The following is an 18,605-nucleotide window of genomic DNA, read 5'->3' on the forward strand; positions in this document are numbered from 1 at the left end:
AACAATTGGGTTCAGACCTTGGACAGCCTTTAGCGTCAAATTTCCACATCCTGAACAGAATGGTGATGCTTTTCTCCCTTTCTCAGTGAAGGGGCTCTTAAGCCATGGTGGGTACAGGGGGGTCCTTTCAGATTAAGCCCAGATGACGTGGATTAAGGAAAGCATTTGGGAAAGCATACAGATGAGAATGCTGTGTATGTCAGACCCCAGACCACTTGAGTGGGAGTAATGCATGGAGCGCTGGGCCATGGTTTTATAAGAGATGAGAAGCACAACATGAGAAGAATTGGATAGGGAATTGTGCTCATCTGTCACACACTGCAGTCAAATCCTCCAAAATGTCAATGTACTAAAAATATTGCATAGAAACCTGCCTTGGCAACCTGCTGCTCACTTTGGCCAGGTGAGCAGGAGCAGCCAGTGAACAGCTGGAAGAAGAATGAGTCAAAGTGAATAAATGGAACAGCCCAGTAGTGAGGTGTGTTTTTCCAGCCAGCCAAAGGCTGTCTCTAGTGATCTCCCCAAGCATTCCTGGTGTAAATTGCCAGGATATCCAGCATTGCTGCACACAATTTGCTTGGAAAGGCTGTGGCATTGGATTTGGGACTGGTCTTCTCAGCCCAAATCTGACTGGGACAAGGAAGAAAGGGAAGGACAGGAGGGAAAATAGTGCAGAGGGCACCAGCCAACAAGAAAAAGATTTCAGTGCAGAGAACAGAACTGTTATTCAAAGCAAGATTCACGAATGTAAAATAAAAACTTGTGAAATTTTGGACAAAAAAACAAGGTAAAGAAAGAGTGCTGAAATCTCAAAGCTCCAAAAAGTAACTTTCATTTATTATATTAAACAATAACATTTCTCTTATTATATTAAACAATAAACACATGAGATGGGTTAAAATTAAAATACCTTACAATTTGTTATAACATTTGAAAGATAAATATAACCACAATAATGTACATACTTGGAGATATTAGTCAGATTTAGGTCAACATTGCAGTTTCTGCTTTGTGTTTCCACCTTTTTCAGGTCAGACTGAAGAATGATATATATTAAAAGGGACACTAGAAGAGTACTCTGTACTTGCAATGGCAGAAGAAACCACAGTCACTAGAAGCTTTCCTTTGAAATTTAAAGGGAGAGGCAAAAGTTGGAAGAAACAAAAATTCCATTTTATAACAAATTAGCCTTTATTTATAAAACTTTCAAGTAAAAAGAGCAGTATATCAACTGATCAAACAGGTGTGTCAATGAATTACAGTTAACATATCTACTCTAAAAATAAATCTTTTATGATTCCATCATACTCCAAGCAAAATTCCTTCCTAAGAAAAGATGGTTGTTGTGAAGTCTACATAGATGCAATATATAACCAAATATATTTTGCATAACCAAAAAACTTGGCTGTTCTACTAGTATAGGGAGATAATTCAATTAGATCATTAACAGCAGAGATCAATTCACTTCAACAGAGTTCCAGCTCTAAATGAGGATTAAGCAGAAATGAAATTCCTGAGAGGGAGGAATAAAATGCAGAAGAAAGGAGAAATCAAACTCTTACACAAGGGAAAGAAACAATTCTACTTGGACCAAAACTCCTTGGGCCATGGTTCTACAGAACAAATATTCTTCTCAATGGAGAAACACTAAAGAAGAAATAGTAACCCCAAAAGGATTATAAGAAGAATTCAAGAAAAGTGCATTATCTTTGAGCATAAGATGACAAAATAATTTCTACAATAGTGCCAACAGATTTCACAGATGGGAATTAAAAATAAAAAGGCTTACATAGACACAGCTTGGAATTTCCTACACTTTGAGAACACAGTACATAGAACAAGATATAAGGAGGATTGATGACCCTCATAGGGCAGAGGTTCCATGAAGAAAATTTGCCTATAAAAATATTTCATACAGCATTGTTGTGGAAGTATGACTTTTACAAGCATCTGTTTTTATTGCAGGGTGACTGGGAGGTTTTACAGCAAGACAATTTGAAGTTAACTGAGGGAAACCACTCAAGGCAAATGTGAACACACAGTTCTGTGAAGGGTCACGTGGTAATTCAATACCTGTGTCCTATGTGCACTGTCCGCACTTGTAGGTTCAACGTGAGTAATTGTCTATCTGTCCTGTTTAACTGTTGTGCCTCAGTGCTCTGTGCAATCCAGGGCTTTCCGTGAGTCATTCCAGTAGTATATATTCTGTATAAAACATGTTTGCCACCATAAAACCCTGCTAAACTCTTAGTAATTGCTCAAGGTTCCACAGAGTCTAATAATTTACCTAAGCAGAAAGAGGAATCACCCCCACTGTTTCCTCTAAGCCAAACATGCAATGGATATTCATTTCTCCTGAAGTAAAAGCTTGGGTAGAAACGGAGGAAAAACAGAACTGGAATCCAGATGACCATTATGTGCAACCAATCTAACTAGAATGGAACAAGAAAAACATGTTTCCCACCTTTGCCTGTGACTGTTTGGGGTGTGTGTATGGGAACAGCTCCTTAGAAATAAACTTTTTAGAAAGGGGGAAAAAAGGAAAGAGGGAAGTGAGACTACAAGCAAACATGGGAAAAAATTCATTGCGTCAGCCCAGAGAAGAAAGATGACATGCAAGATGAGCAGTTGAGCCTACATTCTAAACAGATCCTCTAAAAACTAAAAAGAATGTGAAATTACATCCAGTGCAAATGATTACTACTTTCTGCCAGGGTTCTCTTACACCTGGCACAGCTAATGAACACAGTTTTTCATGTCAATGAAAGAAATTTTGACACAAATTGATTAGAAATCATTTATCTTCTTTTCTTTAACCGGGACATTGAAAGTCTCACAGCCATGAGCTAATCTGAATTTCTGTAAAGATTCCAATTCTGTATCCATCTGTGGTTACAAAATTAATACATACACACAAGCTTTAATATATAGAATATATATGCATATTCTACATATTCACTGTATATACACATTTTATGTACAACACAAGGAGCTATATAGCAGATATAGCATGTGGACATGTAGAGTATATACACGCACTATGATTACATTATACAATTATATATATATGTATATGTATATATATGTATATGTATATACACACACACATACATGACGCAAATAATATGGATCTCACTGTACACTGTATATGCACTGGGGGTATTCACATTTTCCATATCTTACATTGTACATATTTTCTCTGCCCAAATAGCAACAGGTCTGTTTGTGCTTTAAATTTTACTGGTCTGGAGGAAGAAGAGCAATGTCTTGCAATAAAGTTTTGCCTCAAAAAGCAAGTGCAGGTATTGCACAAACACTGAGTTACAGCATAGGGAAAGAATGTGGGGAATCTTCCTTTTTGTATGAAAAACTATATTAAATACAAAGCAAGAAATCATAGCTAGGTTTTCTTCTGCTGCAGTGACAACATTTTGAATCAAGAGTGTTTCAGTAAATTTAAGGTTCCTACAGCTAATACTGTGCATAGACAATATGTTGTGTTCTGTCCTTGTTCATTTGTTGTGGCTCTTAAAAATAACATCCTAAACACAGATAGATGTGTGTGCCTGCACACCCACACACCCACCTACCTCCCCACAAAAGCCTGAGACTACAAATGCCACATCTTGGCTGCATTTCAGAGCTGAAAACTACCAAGATGCTTTAAACGATCCAATCTGACTCCTCTGTGTAAGGAAAGCATCCAGGATAAGGCAATCCAAACAGAACAGGGAAAGATTGTTTTCATTCACTGAGCAGGCACTGTCATTGTAGTATGAAAATACAAGTAAGGAAGCAAGGACATAAAAAACAGAAATGCATTAAAGATGATGAAGGAATACCACATTAAAAAAAAAAGAGAAAATGTTGTAAGATAAGGGCCGCATCAGTAAAAACACAGAATGTAAAGCTTTTGTATTCCCAGAGAAAAAAGGGCAGGAAAGAAGACTGAGGACATTTAAAAATGCTGTGTTAGATCCCTACTCTATGAGACAGAAAATTCCAAGGCAAACACAGCTGAAGTTTTAGAATTCCTGTAATCAGAAAAGGCATTTCTAGGAAGCAAATTAATTCACAGACTTATTTTTTCTATGACACGTCAAACACATTCTGTGTTCTCTTTTCCAGGTGGAAGTGATCAGTGCATATAAAACCTGTTCCTACCCGGTCTGAGTACTGCAAGCTGTATTTTAGAGCCAACCCAGACAGTGCTGCCAGAACTGATGTGTGAATGTGTATTTGGCAACTAAAATCTGATTCAACTTGGCTTCATTTCAGCTAAATCTGCTTGATCTGTAACCCCAAAGAGGTGGAATTGAAGAAGCAGAGGTAGAGACTGTCCCAGAGAGTCACTTGAGTAACACAACCTAGTCTGTGTGCTGGGAGTTGGAGTAAATGAGAGTACAATGAGTTGCAGGGGTGAGCACTCCTCAAACATGGCAACTTTTCTACCACTTGATGTTTTGATGTCACATTAAAGCAGTACTCAAATGTGTATCACCATCTTGCAATTCTGTTTACATACAATAAAGCAAATTTTTACTTCATAATTTAACTGCTAAATTATTTATCCCATTTACTACAAATGAATTAACTCCCTCTTTTAGTCACATGTAATTATTAAACTCAATGTGAATGAATGATTAAATTAGAAGAACTACTGATTTCTAGAGTCTTCAAATTCGTACTGTTTTACAGAGTTCACTGTATCCATCATATATAAATTGTCAGATTCTTTTGCAAAAGCCACAACTTCTGGATAAAAAGGGACCATCTAATAATGAATTTATGCTTTCACACAGATGATGCAGAAGTACTGATTAGCCTACCATGAATTATTAAATAGATGTAACAAGTGAAGGCTAATTCTGTAAATATTATCTTTTTATGACATTTTCTTTGAAATCCATACTGCAGCTTGAAAGACCCAGTGGAATTCAGGTTATAAAAAACCAGATTCACAAGCTGCAGTTTACTCTATGCAACATTTGTGTTTTGGATAAAGAAGCTTTCAGTACCTTAGGATTATACGTTAAATTTCTTACAAGCAATAAATTTTATCTAGAACATATAATACAGCTTATACAGTGTTTCTTGCTGATTATGCACTTGAGAAGCCACACAGAGCCTGGTTGGACACAACCACCCAGTCCTGTTTAGATCTGAAGATGACTAAAATTATTTTCACAATATAAACCAACGATTTAGTATTTTTATAAAAGCCTTGTTCCAAGGTTTCTCTTAAAAAGGGTGAAACCCAAGACCCTCTTTAAGAGTTTGGCATGTCAGCCTTACTGAGTGCAATGGCCAACTCAAGGTCTTCTTGTTCTTGTCTCCGCAACCGAGCCAGTCTTTCCTGCTCTGCTTTTTCACTCTCTCGCTTTGCCCAGGCCAGCTGCTGTTCCTCATTTCCAAACTAAAAAATGAAAATGGAAAATTAATTATTAAAGTTACCAACCAGCTCAAAGAAATTATGCAAAAAATACAAAGAATCAGAATTATTAAAATATACAGCTCAAGTACACCAGGCTGTCTTAGGGCAGTTCTAGACTGACAAAGAAATGCACTCACTGGTTTCCTCACTTCATCCTTTATTTCCTTATTTTCTTCCTCCTTCATTTCCTCCCTTATCTCTTTAACTCCTCTTTACTTCCTTACTTAGTTTATACGCTTAGTTTCTTCCTCCTCGCACCTGGAAATTAACCCACATGGGATGCAAGTCCTTGCATCTCTGGCTCACTCGGGTGTGTGAACAGCAAAAAAAACCCTCCACAAGCACAAAAAAAGAAATGAATGGTTTGGAAGCACAGCAACTACAACCATTTTTAAGAATAAATAGCTGGTAAAATCTGGTAAATACCTGGTAAAGCTAATAGCTTGCTCTTGTGCAACTGCACAACAGAGAGTTTTATTGCAGTAGTTCCTGCTAAGGGTGAGGGGTTTGATAAGTGATTTTGGACGCTGCTGACATGTGCGAAGTTTTATCACCAAATCAAAAGTTACCAAAAGTGCTTCTGTTGCTGTTCATAAAATACACAGAGTTTCACCAGTAAGAAATAATGTGAGAGAATCCAATTTACTTCAGAAGAGAACACTAAGAAAAGAATCACCGTTACAACATTCAGGTCCTAAACCTGTTTGGGCTTCCCAAAACACAAGTACAGTGCTGCAAAACTTGTCCAAAATTATCTTCTAGTATTTACCATTGAAGGATGCAAAAGTTTGCTTGTTTGAACTTTTTGAAAATCTGAAACTATTTCATTGAAATCATAACAATTTCAAATGCAAACATAATCTGTTCCCAGTTAATTTTAGTATTTGCTGAGGAGGAGGATGGGAACAGCTGTATGCAAATGTTTGCATTAAAGCCCACTTCTAAAATCTGCTTTGTGCCATTTTTTTTCTTTTGGCGATTTTTTTGGTGTGCATGCAGGAAAACATATTATTTGAGTTTTTTGAGGAGAAAAATTTCAGCTGGATGTATACTGCAAAAATTCTTTGTGGCCCAGGACACAGTGACTCTGAGCAAAGTCTGCTGTGCCATGGCAAAAACTGATGCAGTTACACCTGCCCAGACTGACTCGAAATATTGAACTGAGTGTTAAAATGCAAGCTTCAGTGCTAAACTCTGCCTAGCTGCACAAACACTATGTGATGGCCCCACCCCAGCCTCCTCCTCCTCCACTCTGCAGTGTATCGGTAATTATTTTTTATATATTTTTAAATCAATCCACCTATTTTCTAGCCCATATTTCAAGCCCAATTCTCATTTACTCATAATTTAATCATGCCTCTGGATGCCTATCATTCCTCCTTTTATTTCTCCCAGTATGACCTTTGAGATGATTTGATGCAAAAAACACCCAAGCTTTTCTTCATGCAATATCTCTGCTTTCATTGCTATAGAAATTTAGATGAAAAACTTTGCATTTGATGTTACTGAAATGCAACAGAAGTGGTACAGACACAAATGGAAGCAGGAATTCTCTGCTTAGTCCAGGAATTCAGGTAAGTCTAACAGCTGGGATGGAGAATGAACTGTAAGTATTTTCAGAAATACAAGACACTTTGTCAAACTATTTGGGATATTTTTTTAATGTTGAGAAACCAGTTTTACTTCTATAGCTTCCATTCTAGGATAAGGCTTCCAAAGTTTATGAGAGTCCCAATTATAACTTGTTTATGGGACACAAGTTATATTTTTGTGGTTAATAGTGCTGAGTGGAAAAAATAAAAAGGAAAAATAGGCAAATGATTCATTGGAAACAAATCTGGATGTGCCTTATTACACGTGATTAGCACAAAGTACAATTTTCAGGAGATAACTCTCAACAGTGAGTAGTGAAATAAGTACAGAACAGTTCAATAGTGCCACAGATTCTTGCACAGATTGCCTATAAAAGGATTATTTACAGGTAATTTAATACAATAACATATACAATTGCATATGTCCAGGTTTCAACAAGTCTATAAATATGTCACACGTGTAATTGCATTAAACCCATCCTTTTCTTTTTCAGAAATACAGTCAGACCCAAGGCATAGATGAGGAAACCAGCAGACTGCAGCAAGACCAATCAAATCTCAAAAAGCTTCTTCAGTACTTGTGTGTACTGAATTAGCAGCTAGTACTGAGACAAAAAGTTTATTCGTAAGTGTTCTGTTTCTTGGAAATGTAAGCACTTTCTGTTGGCAAAAAAAACAGTGGCTTTTCTTGTTGTTCTGTAAACTGCAGCTGGAACACAGAAATATCTGAAATCTTAGCTACCAAAAGACTGTTTTGTTCCAATGAATCATATTTAGTGACGACAACAAAGTTAAGCGCAATGAAAGTATCTGCGAACTCTGGATGCGTGAATTTGCCAGTGTGTCAAAAAAGCACCAGATTTTCCTTCTAAATATAATGATGAAAGTTCCCATGTTCTTTCTTACAACAGTCAAGAATTAAAATTAAAAATTAAATTGTTTGATTATTCATGTTCTACATGATTCTGTTCTCAGATTCCTTGGATTCAACTTAGATATCAAAAACCTTCTCAAAGTAAGACTGGTTTTCATTTCCATTATGAACAAAGTTTCCCAACCATGAGGCAAAGAGAAGCACAGTATTCTCAATGATTTCAAGGTAACTGGTACATTCAAAACATCATACAGAAGGATTAGGAATTGTCAAGTGTAGCAGCATAATTGTGCCATGGAAAAGGAAAAAACTCCATGAACTGAGGAGAAAAGGGATTAAATCTGTCTTTTCAGCCAAATTCAGTCAACACTTCTTCTGTTTTTGTTTTTTTTTCCCTACAAGAGAAGAAATTAATTCAGAAAACTTTAAATTTAAAGTTCAAATTTTAAAAATTTATTTCATTTGATGAAATGCCATTTAACGGGAATTATTTAGTGGCTACTGCTCATTATCTCATTTTTCCTACTTGTTCCTTATCTTCTAAAGTTGATCTGAGAACCGGGTGGCACAGCAAATTTGACCCTGCAGCACTCACTAGGATTGGGACCAGAGATTTTGGTTAATCTTTTGATACAATCACTCAGAGTAAACCACATTTTAACTTAAGAAATACAGTCTGGATTTCTTAATGTAAAGTAAGATGACAATAACTGGGTAACAGTCATTCCATTCCATCATTTGTCTTTCTTTGCAGGAAGAAATTAGATATTGTTGAAGAAACTTCAGATAAAGCAGGTTTAATGTCTTATTTTTATTAAGAATGTCATCAGTTTGTATACAATCAGAATTTAACTGTGCAAATCCAACTAGCTGTGGTCAAACATACAACAAATCTTGAACTTGACGTTTCAGAAGTGATAAATTAAAGTCCTGAGGCCAACTAAAGTCTGCACAGATGACTTCAGCTAACAATATCAAATAGGAAAGTGATACACATTTAATATTAAATAATAATTAGGATCCCTCCCTCCCCTCAAAACATTAAAAAGAAACAACCTGAAAGATTCAGTTTAAGTATCTCCCCTTGTTAAACAGTGACCTGTGTCCAGCAGAGTTAAGGAACAGAATAAGTTTGCAATTTTACTGCGTGGCAATGTAAGAGAACAAAAACATGTGAAAGGAGGAAGAAGCCTGAGGCTGTGGATGGGACAGATTTTATCCACTATGGAAGCAGTAAGAACCACACCACCATTGCATTTACAATGGTTCCAAATTCCAGCATTAAAACCAAAGTTGGGCTTTGGTAACCCCGATATGTTTAAATTAATGGGGACCTGGCTTTGTTTTCAAACCTTCTGTCTTTTTGGAGTGCAGTGTGGACCTTTCTATCTCGATTCTATGAAACCTTTTTGTTTTCTCTGTCTTTTCTACCACATCAGTAACAGGAACAAAATCCAACAGCTAAATTTTCAATCTCTGTCTCATCTGTGTCTCTCTATGAACACATTCCATCATATACAGTAAATGTTGCAACAGGATTGTCAGAACATTCTCCATAACCAGTTACAAGTACTTATTAGAAACTTTTCCTTTAAGGATTTGCTTCTTAGGATATGGTGAAATTGCTACAGAAATGTTTTCATCAATTGGTTTTGAGTCTTTACATCACTGGCTCCCAAAAATCTGTTTACAAAATAGCCTCCATGCAACAAAAACAATACACAGATTCTGCTACAAAGAATTTGAGAGTAAAGGCACACTGTACTAAAATAATTTAAATGCACGTAAACCCTTGAAAATTTAGTATGAAACTTCTTTTTTATTGAAATAATGCCTTTTTATTACAGAAATATTAATACAAAAACAATGAGGACAGCATGAAGGTACTGAGAGACAGAAGCCAGGGAACAGTAGGTTTGCAGGTAAGACAGAAACCCAACAGAGACTGCTGCAAGCAGAGCAGAAAGTGGTTTGCTCAGAGACAAGGAACTTAACTTACAGAGCTGAAGTCTGCAAACCCCAAGGAAGAGTCTTTAGAAGTTTTACTTGAAGAGGAGGGAGCAAATGGATCTTTTCCACTAAATGGGTCCCCAAACCCCTTTTTACTTTGAAACAGGTCACTGCTGTCAGCCCCAAATGGCTGGAATGGATCATGGGGCTTGGGAAAATCTGTAGACCCAAGGTGGCTTACAGGAGTACTTTTACCTGGAAAGTTTAGGAAAAAAAAAACAAAAGGAGAAAAAGAGAAGTTACTTACCATGGACAGTGCAAAGCCCTGAAAATAGGAAACTGTGCTATATACTCTAGCATCATCCATCCTTCTTGGGGCAGGTGGAAATTTAACCAAATATAATGGTAGTTATTTCTCAGTGCATATCATCTAAAACAGTTATTTCATTTAAATGGATTTATTATCTTATACATACAAAAATATTAGTACCATCAAGATTTTAAATGACAAAACCCATTCTAAAGACATTTGGTCAGAAAAAATTGACAAGTATGATTTTGATTTTCCAGGATTAGAGATATTTCAAGTTTAAGCTTGGTATTTTACAGAAGACAAAATAAAAAAAAAAAGTGTATCACTAAAGATAAGTCACGTTATATAGGATTAAAGAGTAACTTAGCTGTCACTTTACAGAATGCCTGCATTCTGCTTTTTTTTCCTGGAACTGGTTTATCCTTCTACCATCACATACACAAAGAAAAGGAGGCTGATTAAGAAATCACCTCTCTCTGAGGTGTTTGCTCCACAACTCACCTTCTGCAGGTGACTGTTTCTTCTTATATTCCACCCCAAAAACAAATGAAATCACAGGAATTATTGTATATGCTCATAAATAATATGTGTATATTTCATTTGTTGCAATTAAAGCCTCAATGGTTGATTTTTAATTCCCCTTGCCAAAAGATTATTTTGTGAGGTTAAATAACTAAATAGATAAATATATTTCTCCCCTACCCACCCCACCTTAAAAAAAAAAAAAAGATTGCTCCTGACAAGTGTTCATCCAGCTTCCAGGGAAAATATTCCTTGTGTGATCATTCTTGATTGCAATGTGTTAACTTGATAAAGGAAAATCTAGAAGCATTCTTAAAGTAAACAAATACTTGCAACTTCCTGCGTAATAAACTGAACTCCATACATTATTTGTAGTAATAGAGCTGTTTTGAAATGTCCAATTTAATAGGAATCTTATAATTTATTCTCATTATGACATACACACCACGAAAGCACAGAGAAATGGAATCAATCCCCAAATTTCAGCATGTACTTGGCACATCTAAGTCATAGCCTGGGAGCTTTTCAGAAAGCACTTTGGTACATGCTCATGAACTTTGTAATATATGCTCAGATCTGTGGAAATACTTTTATCAAAGGGAAATAAAGATCAGCAAGCTTGCACTAAATAAATTACCAATCCAGCAACTTCCAGTAAATCCCAGCTCAGCCTCTCCTACCCCAGGGCCAGCCAAAAAGCCATCCCTCCCTTGTGCTCAGCTGGCCTCTATTCCCCAAAGCCAGAGGCACATGTGGACAGGGAGCTGAAGGAATTGGGTATACAGGGAACTGAGGAAATCAGGTTTATGTGGAGCTGAGGAAATCACGCAGAGTCTCATTAGTGCAGTGTCAATGTCAGACTCTGATGCAACAGAGGCACCACTGGCAGACATTGAGCTGCATAGAAAGTGGGAAGCAAAGAAGTCCCCAGCTGAACAAGCAGACAGAGAGAGACATGGAAAACAAGGCACATGCAGGAGGAGATAAAACTGGATTTGTTTAGTCCTGACAGTGTTTGAGGGGAACCTGATCATAGTCCTGCAAGTCTTCCATAGGAAAAAGGTGAATGGATTTAGACTGGACCAAAAGAGATACACATCAGATTCAACAATTTTTTTCAACATTTTTAAAACTAAAGGGTACTCCAGACTGCCCAGGGAATCTATCACATTCATAGTTGGAAGGGACCCACAGGGATCATCCAGTGCAAGCTCTGGCCCTGCACAGCCACCACAACAATCCCATTCTGAGAGCGTTGTCCAAATGCTCCTTGATCTCTGGCAGCCTCAGGGGCATGACCATTGATCTGGGGAGCCATTCTATCAACACAACCATGAGATCTGAAAAAGCTTCTAGAAGTAACACTGATTCAGCTACCTTGAAGCTGGAAGATAAAGCAGATCTTTTAAAACTAACCCTAACCCAGCACTGTTTTCCATGGTTCAGTACATGCTTCATCCTGGATAAGATACATGACGTAGATATACAGATCCCCTGGCAGCAACCACCTGTGCAACTCCTAAAGTGAGGCAGATGAGGCCAGTGCTTTGTCGTTCATGGAAGGAAGTGACACAATATACAGGAAATTGCCCTCCTCACAAGCACGGACCCTCCCTCACTCCAACCTGACTTTTCACAGGGCACGTTTTGCTCTCTGGAATGCAGTGTCGCACTTACATCCTGCCCGTTCCCGTGACCTCCAGATCTCACCACTGCCACAGCCATCCCATGCCAGGGGACACAAAAACCTGTCAAGGGATGAGCAACTCAGCATTCGTATGCAATGCTCCACATAGAAGAGCAACTTATTTTAACTTGTTTTAAATTAGAGTCACAGAATTTCAGAATGGCTTGGGTTGGAAGGTACCTTAAAGCTCATCCAGTTCTAACCCTCCTTGCCATGGGCAGGGACATCTTCCACTAGACTGGGATGCTCCAAGCTCCATCCAAACTGGCCTTGGAGAATTAAGTATCTGCATTTCCAACTTCTGCTCAACGCAAAAAAAGAGCCCTCTACATTATTTCTCTTCTCTTGACAGTTACTAGCAAGGAAATTCCCCCTCATACTTCACCCTGTATTGCCCAAAACCAATTTGGATTGCTGGAGGCAAAACTGACCCATTTTAAGATGCCCTTTTCTTAGGTTAAATCTTCTGCTAGCAAAACCACTATGTGGAATTGGTGACTATTAACACAAACACTGGGTTTCCAACGTATTTGTTCAGCAAGCCTGGTTTTTCCGGGTGGCCTGTTTAAGGTTTTTGCACAAAGCCAGCCCCAGGTGGTTTTGAACCTGCACAGAGCATCAGGGTTTCTCGTGCTTCATCTTCACGAAAGATCACAAAGAATCACTTTGTTGTAGAGGAAATGCAATGCCACCATGAAATGAGAGTTACTGCTAATAATATTGAAAGCTTTCATTTTACACACTGAGTGCCATTTTCTTCAGATTTTTAGATGTTAAAGAATAAAATAGAGTGATAATTTTTCTATTTTGAAAAGTGAGAGGGAAACCCTTATGCAATCAGGTTTATCTTTTGCAGAGCAATTTTAAGGGCAGCACCTAATTTGAATACATCAGCCCTACCATGCACAAGAATCTTCAATGAGCCCTACAATCACAGAACCTCGAGCTGGAAGAGATCCATGAGGACCATCCAGTCAAACTCCAAGTCCAATTCTTTCTTTTAGTGCCCTTTGTACATTGCTTACAGTTTGCTTGATCCTGCCACACTCTGCAAACATGGTTTTGAGGCCTGGCAGAAGTTTGTATGGTTCAGTTATATGTTCAAATTTATTCATATATTAGACACAAATTAGTAGTAATAACACCAGCACTATCTTTCTGATATCTTTGCTGACTTACAGCAAGTATAAGTCTGCCATCATAGCAAGTGTACATGAAATTACACGAAGATTTTTGTAGTCCCATGTTTAGTGTGTCAGGAATGTGGGTACGGGATTTCTATAACGTAAAGCAAAAGTACCCAAACCACAGTAAAAGGTTACCAGCTGTACTGATGGACATTGGTAAAATTGCAATACTGCACAATACAGTCATAACTAAGATTGCAATAATCTTCTACTTGCTGGAAAACATTGTATTTTTACATGACTCTGCTCATCATTCTGAGGTATGGCAGGCAAACAGTTGTAACCCTCATTTGATTTTTCTGCTAATAGTTTCAGGGAAAAAAGGTTTAGAAAAAAGCAAAACAGGTCCTATTCTGAAACCACAGCAGTTTCAGCAGTTACCCAAGTGGTGCACCCAAACCACACAGAGGACTCACTTCAGCAAAAAGAGATGATGAACAAAATGGTTTACCACAGCAAGTGCTGTTACTTAGACTGAACTCCACCCATACAAAGGGTTTATCTAATTTCATGCCCCACAGCAAACTTGAGTTTGGAGGGCTGGGATCTGTATTTTAAAGCAAATATAACCTCACTGGTAGGATGCAAACACAAAATTTGTCTTACTGAATCACAAGATATTGACTACAAAGCGAAATATTTAGAGCTGTCTCAATATTCTATGTTTCAGTGCTGGGTCTGACTTTCTGCTTAGAAGAGGATCTTGCTGAATGATAAGAAGCAGCCTTTTTCCTGCCTTTGAAGCCTGGATGGATCATGCTCATGGGGCAAATGGGACAGAGTGGAAATGGCACAACTTTAAACTTGCGCTAAACAAGGGCACCTTTCCAGGAAACTTTCTAAACTGAAAAATATCCTTTAAGAAGTCAGAGTTGTGCTGCAGAGGATAAGGAGTGATAGGGTGAGTTAAGTCCATACCTGTGATTGTATCTGAATATATAATCCCAGGATTTCCACCTCTCCTGTTTTTCACATGGCAGAAGAAGCTTCAGGTGCCTCCCAGCACATCTTTCTCTTGGTAGTTTACCAAATTTATATCTCATTCCAAACTTACTCAGCATGTTTTCCACCATCCTGTTAAAAATATGCAGCTCCTCCTGTCATGCAGAGTAAAACCTTCATCAACTGAACTTTACAAACTCACAGAAAAATGATTACCAGTTTCAAACTCTGCCTGAAGGTTAGTTACGTTAAACTAAATTTTCTACAGAATACTTGGGGGTCTTTGTCTTCAACAGGGGCTATTTCTATGCTGTATTTAAAACTCAACTATTTGCTGATAATGTTCTTTGCAAAAAATCACAACATGTTTTTTGTAACAGAAGGGAGAAGTTTTCCCATGCAAAACCCCTTCAGAACTGTTTTTGCTTCATATTTGCAAAGTTTGCACCTTGAGTTCACTGAAAACTTTTGCTTAAGAGAAATATTCTGACAATCTACAAACTTCTTGAAAGGTGAGAAATCATTACACCTTCAGCCCAACAATCTCTCTCTGAATCTGCTCTGAAACAGCTTCTGGACAACCTCTTTCAACCATCAGTACTGAAATATCTTTACTCTGAGAGGCCAGCATAAACAAGAGAACCAAAGCGTGAATGGAATTTTTAGCTTGTGGCCAGGCAGGTGCTCCACCCATTAGTCATTTATCCTACACAACAAGGGATGCCTGTGTTCTAATGCAACTGTCAGGTCTTCTAGAACGCACAAAAAAATAAAAAAAAACTTTTCCTGTCAGTCACAACTTTGAGGCTGATTTTCTCACTCTTGGTTGCAGATGAGGGGAAAAATAAAGGTAAACAGGCACCATGGTACTTCTGAATAACTTTGGGTGCTGTAAAAGTTCTAAGGAAACAGGTGTGTGGTATCACGCAGAAATAAACATCCCAACATCCCAACCGTGATCTCACAATGAGTAAAGAACAGAAATCTATATACCCTGCTCTAGACCAAATGATTGATTCTCACAGCTTCAATAAATCTACATAATTTAGAGTTAAATCTAAATTAAATTAAGGGAATTATATGACATTATTTTTTTTCAGATTAACACAATCCTTTCTTTTGTTGCTAACTCCTGATTACATCCATTATTGCTAACATGGCTTCTTTCTTTTAAAACTTATCTAACTAAACACATAGAGCAAACTTCTGCATGGGGACACTGTACACGATGCAAGTGAAAAAAAAAGTCCACAAAAACGTGATGCGTTCAAACACTAAGTATTCACAAGACATCATTTTCTTTCAAGAACTGAACTCAGTAAATGCACAAGACAAAGCACTCAGACTGTGGCCTGCATTTATGAGTAAGATACTGAACAAATTGTGAAGTCTTAATTTTGATTTAGTTGAGACACTTAGGCAAACAAACTAATGAAATCCATTTGTATGTCCAACTCAAAAAGTAGCAAAGATCTAAGCTTTCTTTACCACACTGTAAAGTGTCAATATGAGGTCAACGTGTTTTGACAGTGCTCTTGAGCTGCCTTAAAGATGAAAAATAAGTGTAAAATTGCAAAAACAGTCAAACCATAAATGCCTTAAATTTAGAGAAGTAACACATACAAAAAAGAACTATATTTATCTTTGACATGAAGGAGGAGGAAGCATCAAACACAAAGGAAGGGAGCAGCAAAAGCTGCACAAATATTGCCTGCACTGCCCTGAGCTGGGCTAGCAGCTGGTTATGCACAGAAGGAGCAAGAGGCTTCTGAAACGGTCCCAAGGGTACAAAAGACATCCCCCAAAGAGTGAATCTAAAACTTTCAGTTGGACATTCCTGGTCCAGGGAAACCTGGAATATGTCTGCATACGTGTGATTATCTGGGTATCTACTCATTAAAGCTTTGAGATCAAAGTGCCATCAGAACACGCTCTTTTCAGGCTCCCTCCATAACTGTGAGCACTTGAGTGGGGAAATCTATCTGCAATTTCCATTGCAAGCTCCCTGCACTACAGGAACTGAACAAAAAGATGCTCTGCTGGTAATTTTTCTTGCACTTCTAGCTTCTCTGGGGCCAACAATAGCCTTCTGCAACCACACTTCTAAGAAGAGGCAAAGAATGGCCACGCCAAATTAGGGAATTAGTGTTTCTGTGGATGATAGATTACAACATCCAGTGCAGCTATAAGCTTTCAGACTGGTTCAATAAACACAATATTAAGATCCTGAAGACCTGTTAAGGTCTTAAACCCCTGACCCCTTTTTATTTTTTTAAATATTGTTTATCAGCTAGCTGGCAAGATGAAAAAACACGATCTGATCAGCAAGCTTTTGCCTGAATCAGCCTTTTCGGTCTTTTTTCGCAGGACAGCAAAATATAGCTAGGGGTCTTGTAATAATTTATTTGGTGAAATACTGAACCCTAACACCTTGACTGATTAAATTTATTACCAGCAGCATTATTACTATTATTTTGTAATAATTTCTGGTCACTCAAACACTGTGAAAACCTTTGTGTTTGCACTGAGGTCTGGAGCTCCACAGAACCAGGCCTCTCTGGGGGATCAGGGTCATGCTTCCTAACCCAAGGCGGGCTACTGTCCCCTATACTTTTCCAGTATTTTAACATTTCAAAACCATAACAAGTAATAAAAACACTGTGAGAACAAAACTGAAGCCCTTAGCTCAAAAAGGTTAACACAGAGGTGTTAACCACTAACCTCTGAAATGCCAATATTCAGTTGCCATCACAGACCAGAGCTACAAAAAATAAATGTATCACAAAACAAAGCTGAAGTTTTTTGACAGACTCCCCCTGTCCAGTCTGGAATAGTAATTTACCAGTGGAATTTATTTTAATATCTGTATTTCAAATAGCAGCCAAGTAACTCCACTAATTTATTTCTTACACAGGATGAATTCAATATATTATTCCTTAAAATTTACTCAGTGGTTGTGGACTCGTCAACCCTGGAATTGTTCAAGGCCAGTTTGGATGGAGCTTGGAACAACCTGGTCTAGTGGAAGGTGTCCCTGCCCAAGGCAAGTGGGCTAGAATTGGATGATCTTTAATGTCTCTTCCAGCATGTATCAGTCTGAGATTCTATGATTCAATCCAAGTTACATTGTGTTTTTCTGCTATTTACATATTGGCACCCCAAAGAAAAACTGAATTTTTAAAGTGCATTAGCATTTAAGAAGTTCACTATTAATATAATATTCACTACATCCATTATTCACTAATATACAATAATACAATATAAATTATAACATCTACACAAGCTAAAAAAAGGCAGAATGTTAGAGTAATTGCGTGGATTAAATAATCATTGTAAGAAAGCAGCACACTGAAATTGAAAAATGTATTGTCTTCCTGTGTTTTTAGGACTTTTATTCTTTCAGTGTTAAAAAAGTGAAAACCACTATAAGCAAGCAATAAAAAAATACGAAAAGGTTGAAGGTTTCACACTGCTCTGTGCTGAAGGTTCTTCCACTAGTATCACACAACCCCAGAACGGTTTCAGTGGAAGGACCTCGGAGCTCATCCAGTGCCACCCCTGCCATGAGCAGAGACACCCTCCACTATCCCAGGGTGCTTCAAGCCTCATCCAGCCTGGGCCTGGACACTTCCAGGAATGGGGCAGCCACAGCCTCTCTAGGCAATCTGTGTCAGTGTCTTGCTACCCTCACAGAGAAGAATTTCTTTCCAACATCCCACCCAGCCCTCTTCTCTGTCAGTGTGATGCCATCCCCCCATGTCCTGTCACTTCAGGCTCTTGCAAATAGTCTCTTTCCAGCTTTCTTCTGGGCTCCCTTCAGGTACTGGATTACCACAGTTAGGTCAGCCCAAAGATTTTCTTCTCCAGGTTGAAAAAATCCCAATTCTTTCAGCACTTCCTCATAGCAGAGCTGCTCCATCCCTCTGATCATCTTGGTGCTCTGTCTGGACTCGCTCCAACACTTCCATGCCCCTCCTGTGCTGGGCACCCAAGAGACAGATACATTTTTGGTCCTTGAGCTTGAGGACTCACTCTTCGTCCTGAGAGTCTTGACCACTATGTCTTGGGTGATTCTGAATGATTCAAGCATCCTCCACTGCTCCT

General features: G+C 38.1%; 1 protein-coding gene across 7 annotated transcripts in view; it reads right to left on the reverse strand.

The window, feature by feature from the left end:
- Positions 1–1,167: 1,167 nt before the first annotated feature.
- The window catches only part of EPS15L1 (epidermal growth factor receptor pathway substrate 15 like 1), a 46,482-nt gene continuing 29,044 nt past the window's right edge, over positions 1,168–18,605 (reverse strand). For 3 of the 7 annotated variants that reach the window (XM_015651756.2, XM_033520162.1, XM_015651755.2), the window contains 2 exons: positions 9,900–10,105; positions 1,168–5,416 (listed from right to left, as the gene is read on the reverse strand). In XM_015651756.2, coding sequence (XP_015507242.1) covers positions 5,270–5,416; positions 9,900–10,105 — 353 coding nt within the window. In that variant the 3' untranslated portion in view covers positions 1,168–5,269. Of the gene's footprint in view, positions 5,417–8,692; positions 10,106–11,902; positions 12,434–14,477; positions 14,657–18,605 lie in introns of those variants that run through there. The other 4 variants (XR_004500362.1, XM_015651760.2, XM_033520160.1 and 1 more) reach the window with 4 other exon arrangements.

Source organism: Parus major, chromosome 28 (genome assembly GCF_001522545.3).
Source record: "Parus major isolate Abel chromosome 28, Parus_major1.1, whole genome shotgun sequence".
NCBI lineage: Eukaryota > Metazoa > Chordata > Aves > Passeriformes > Paridae > Parus > Parus major.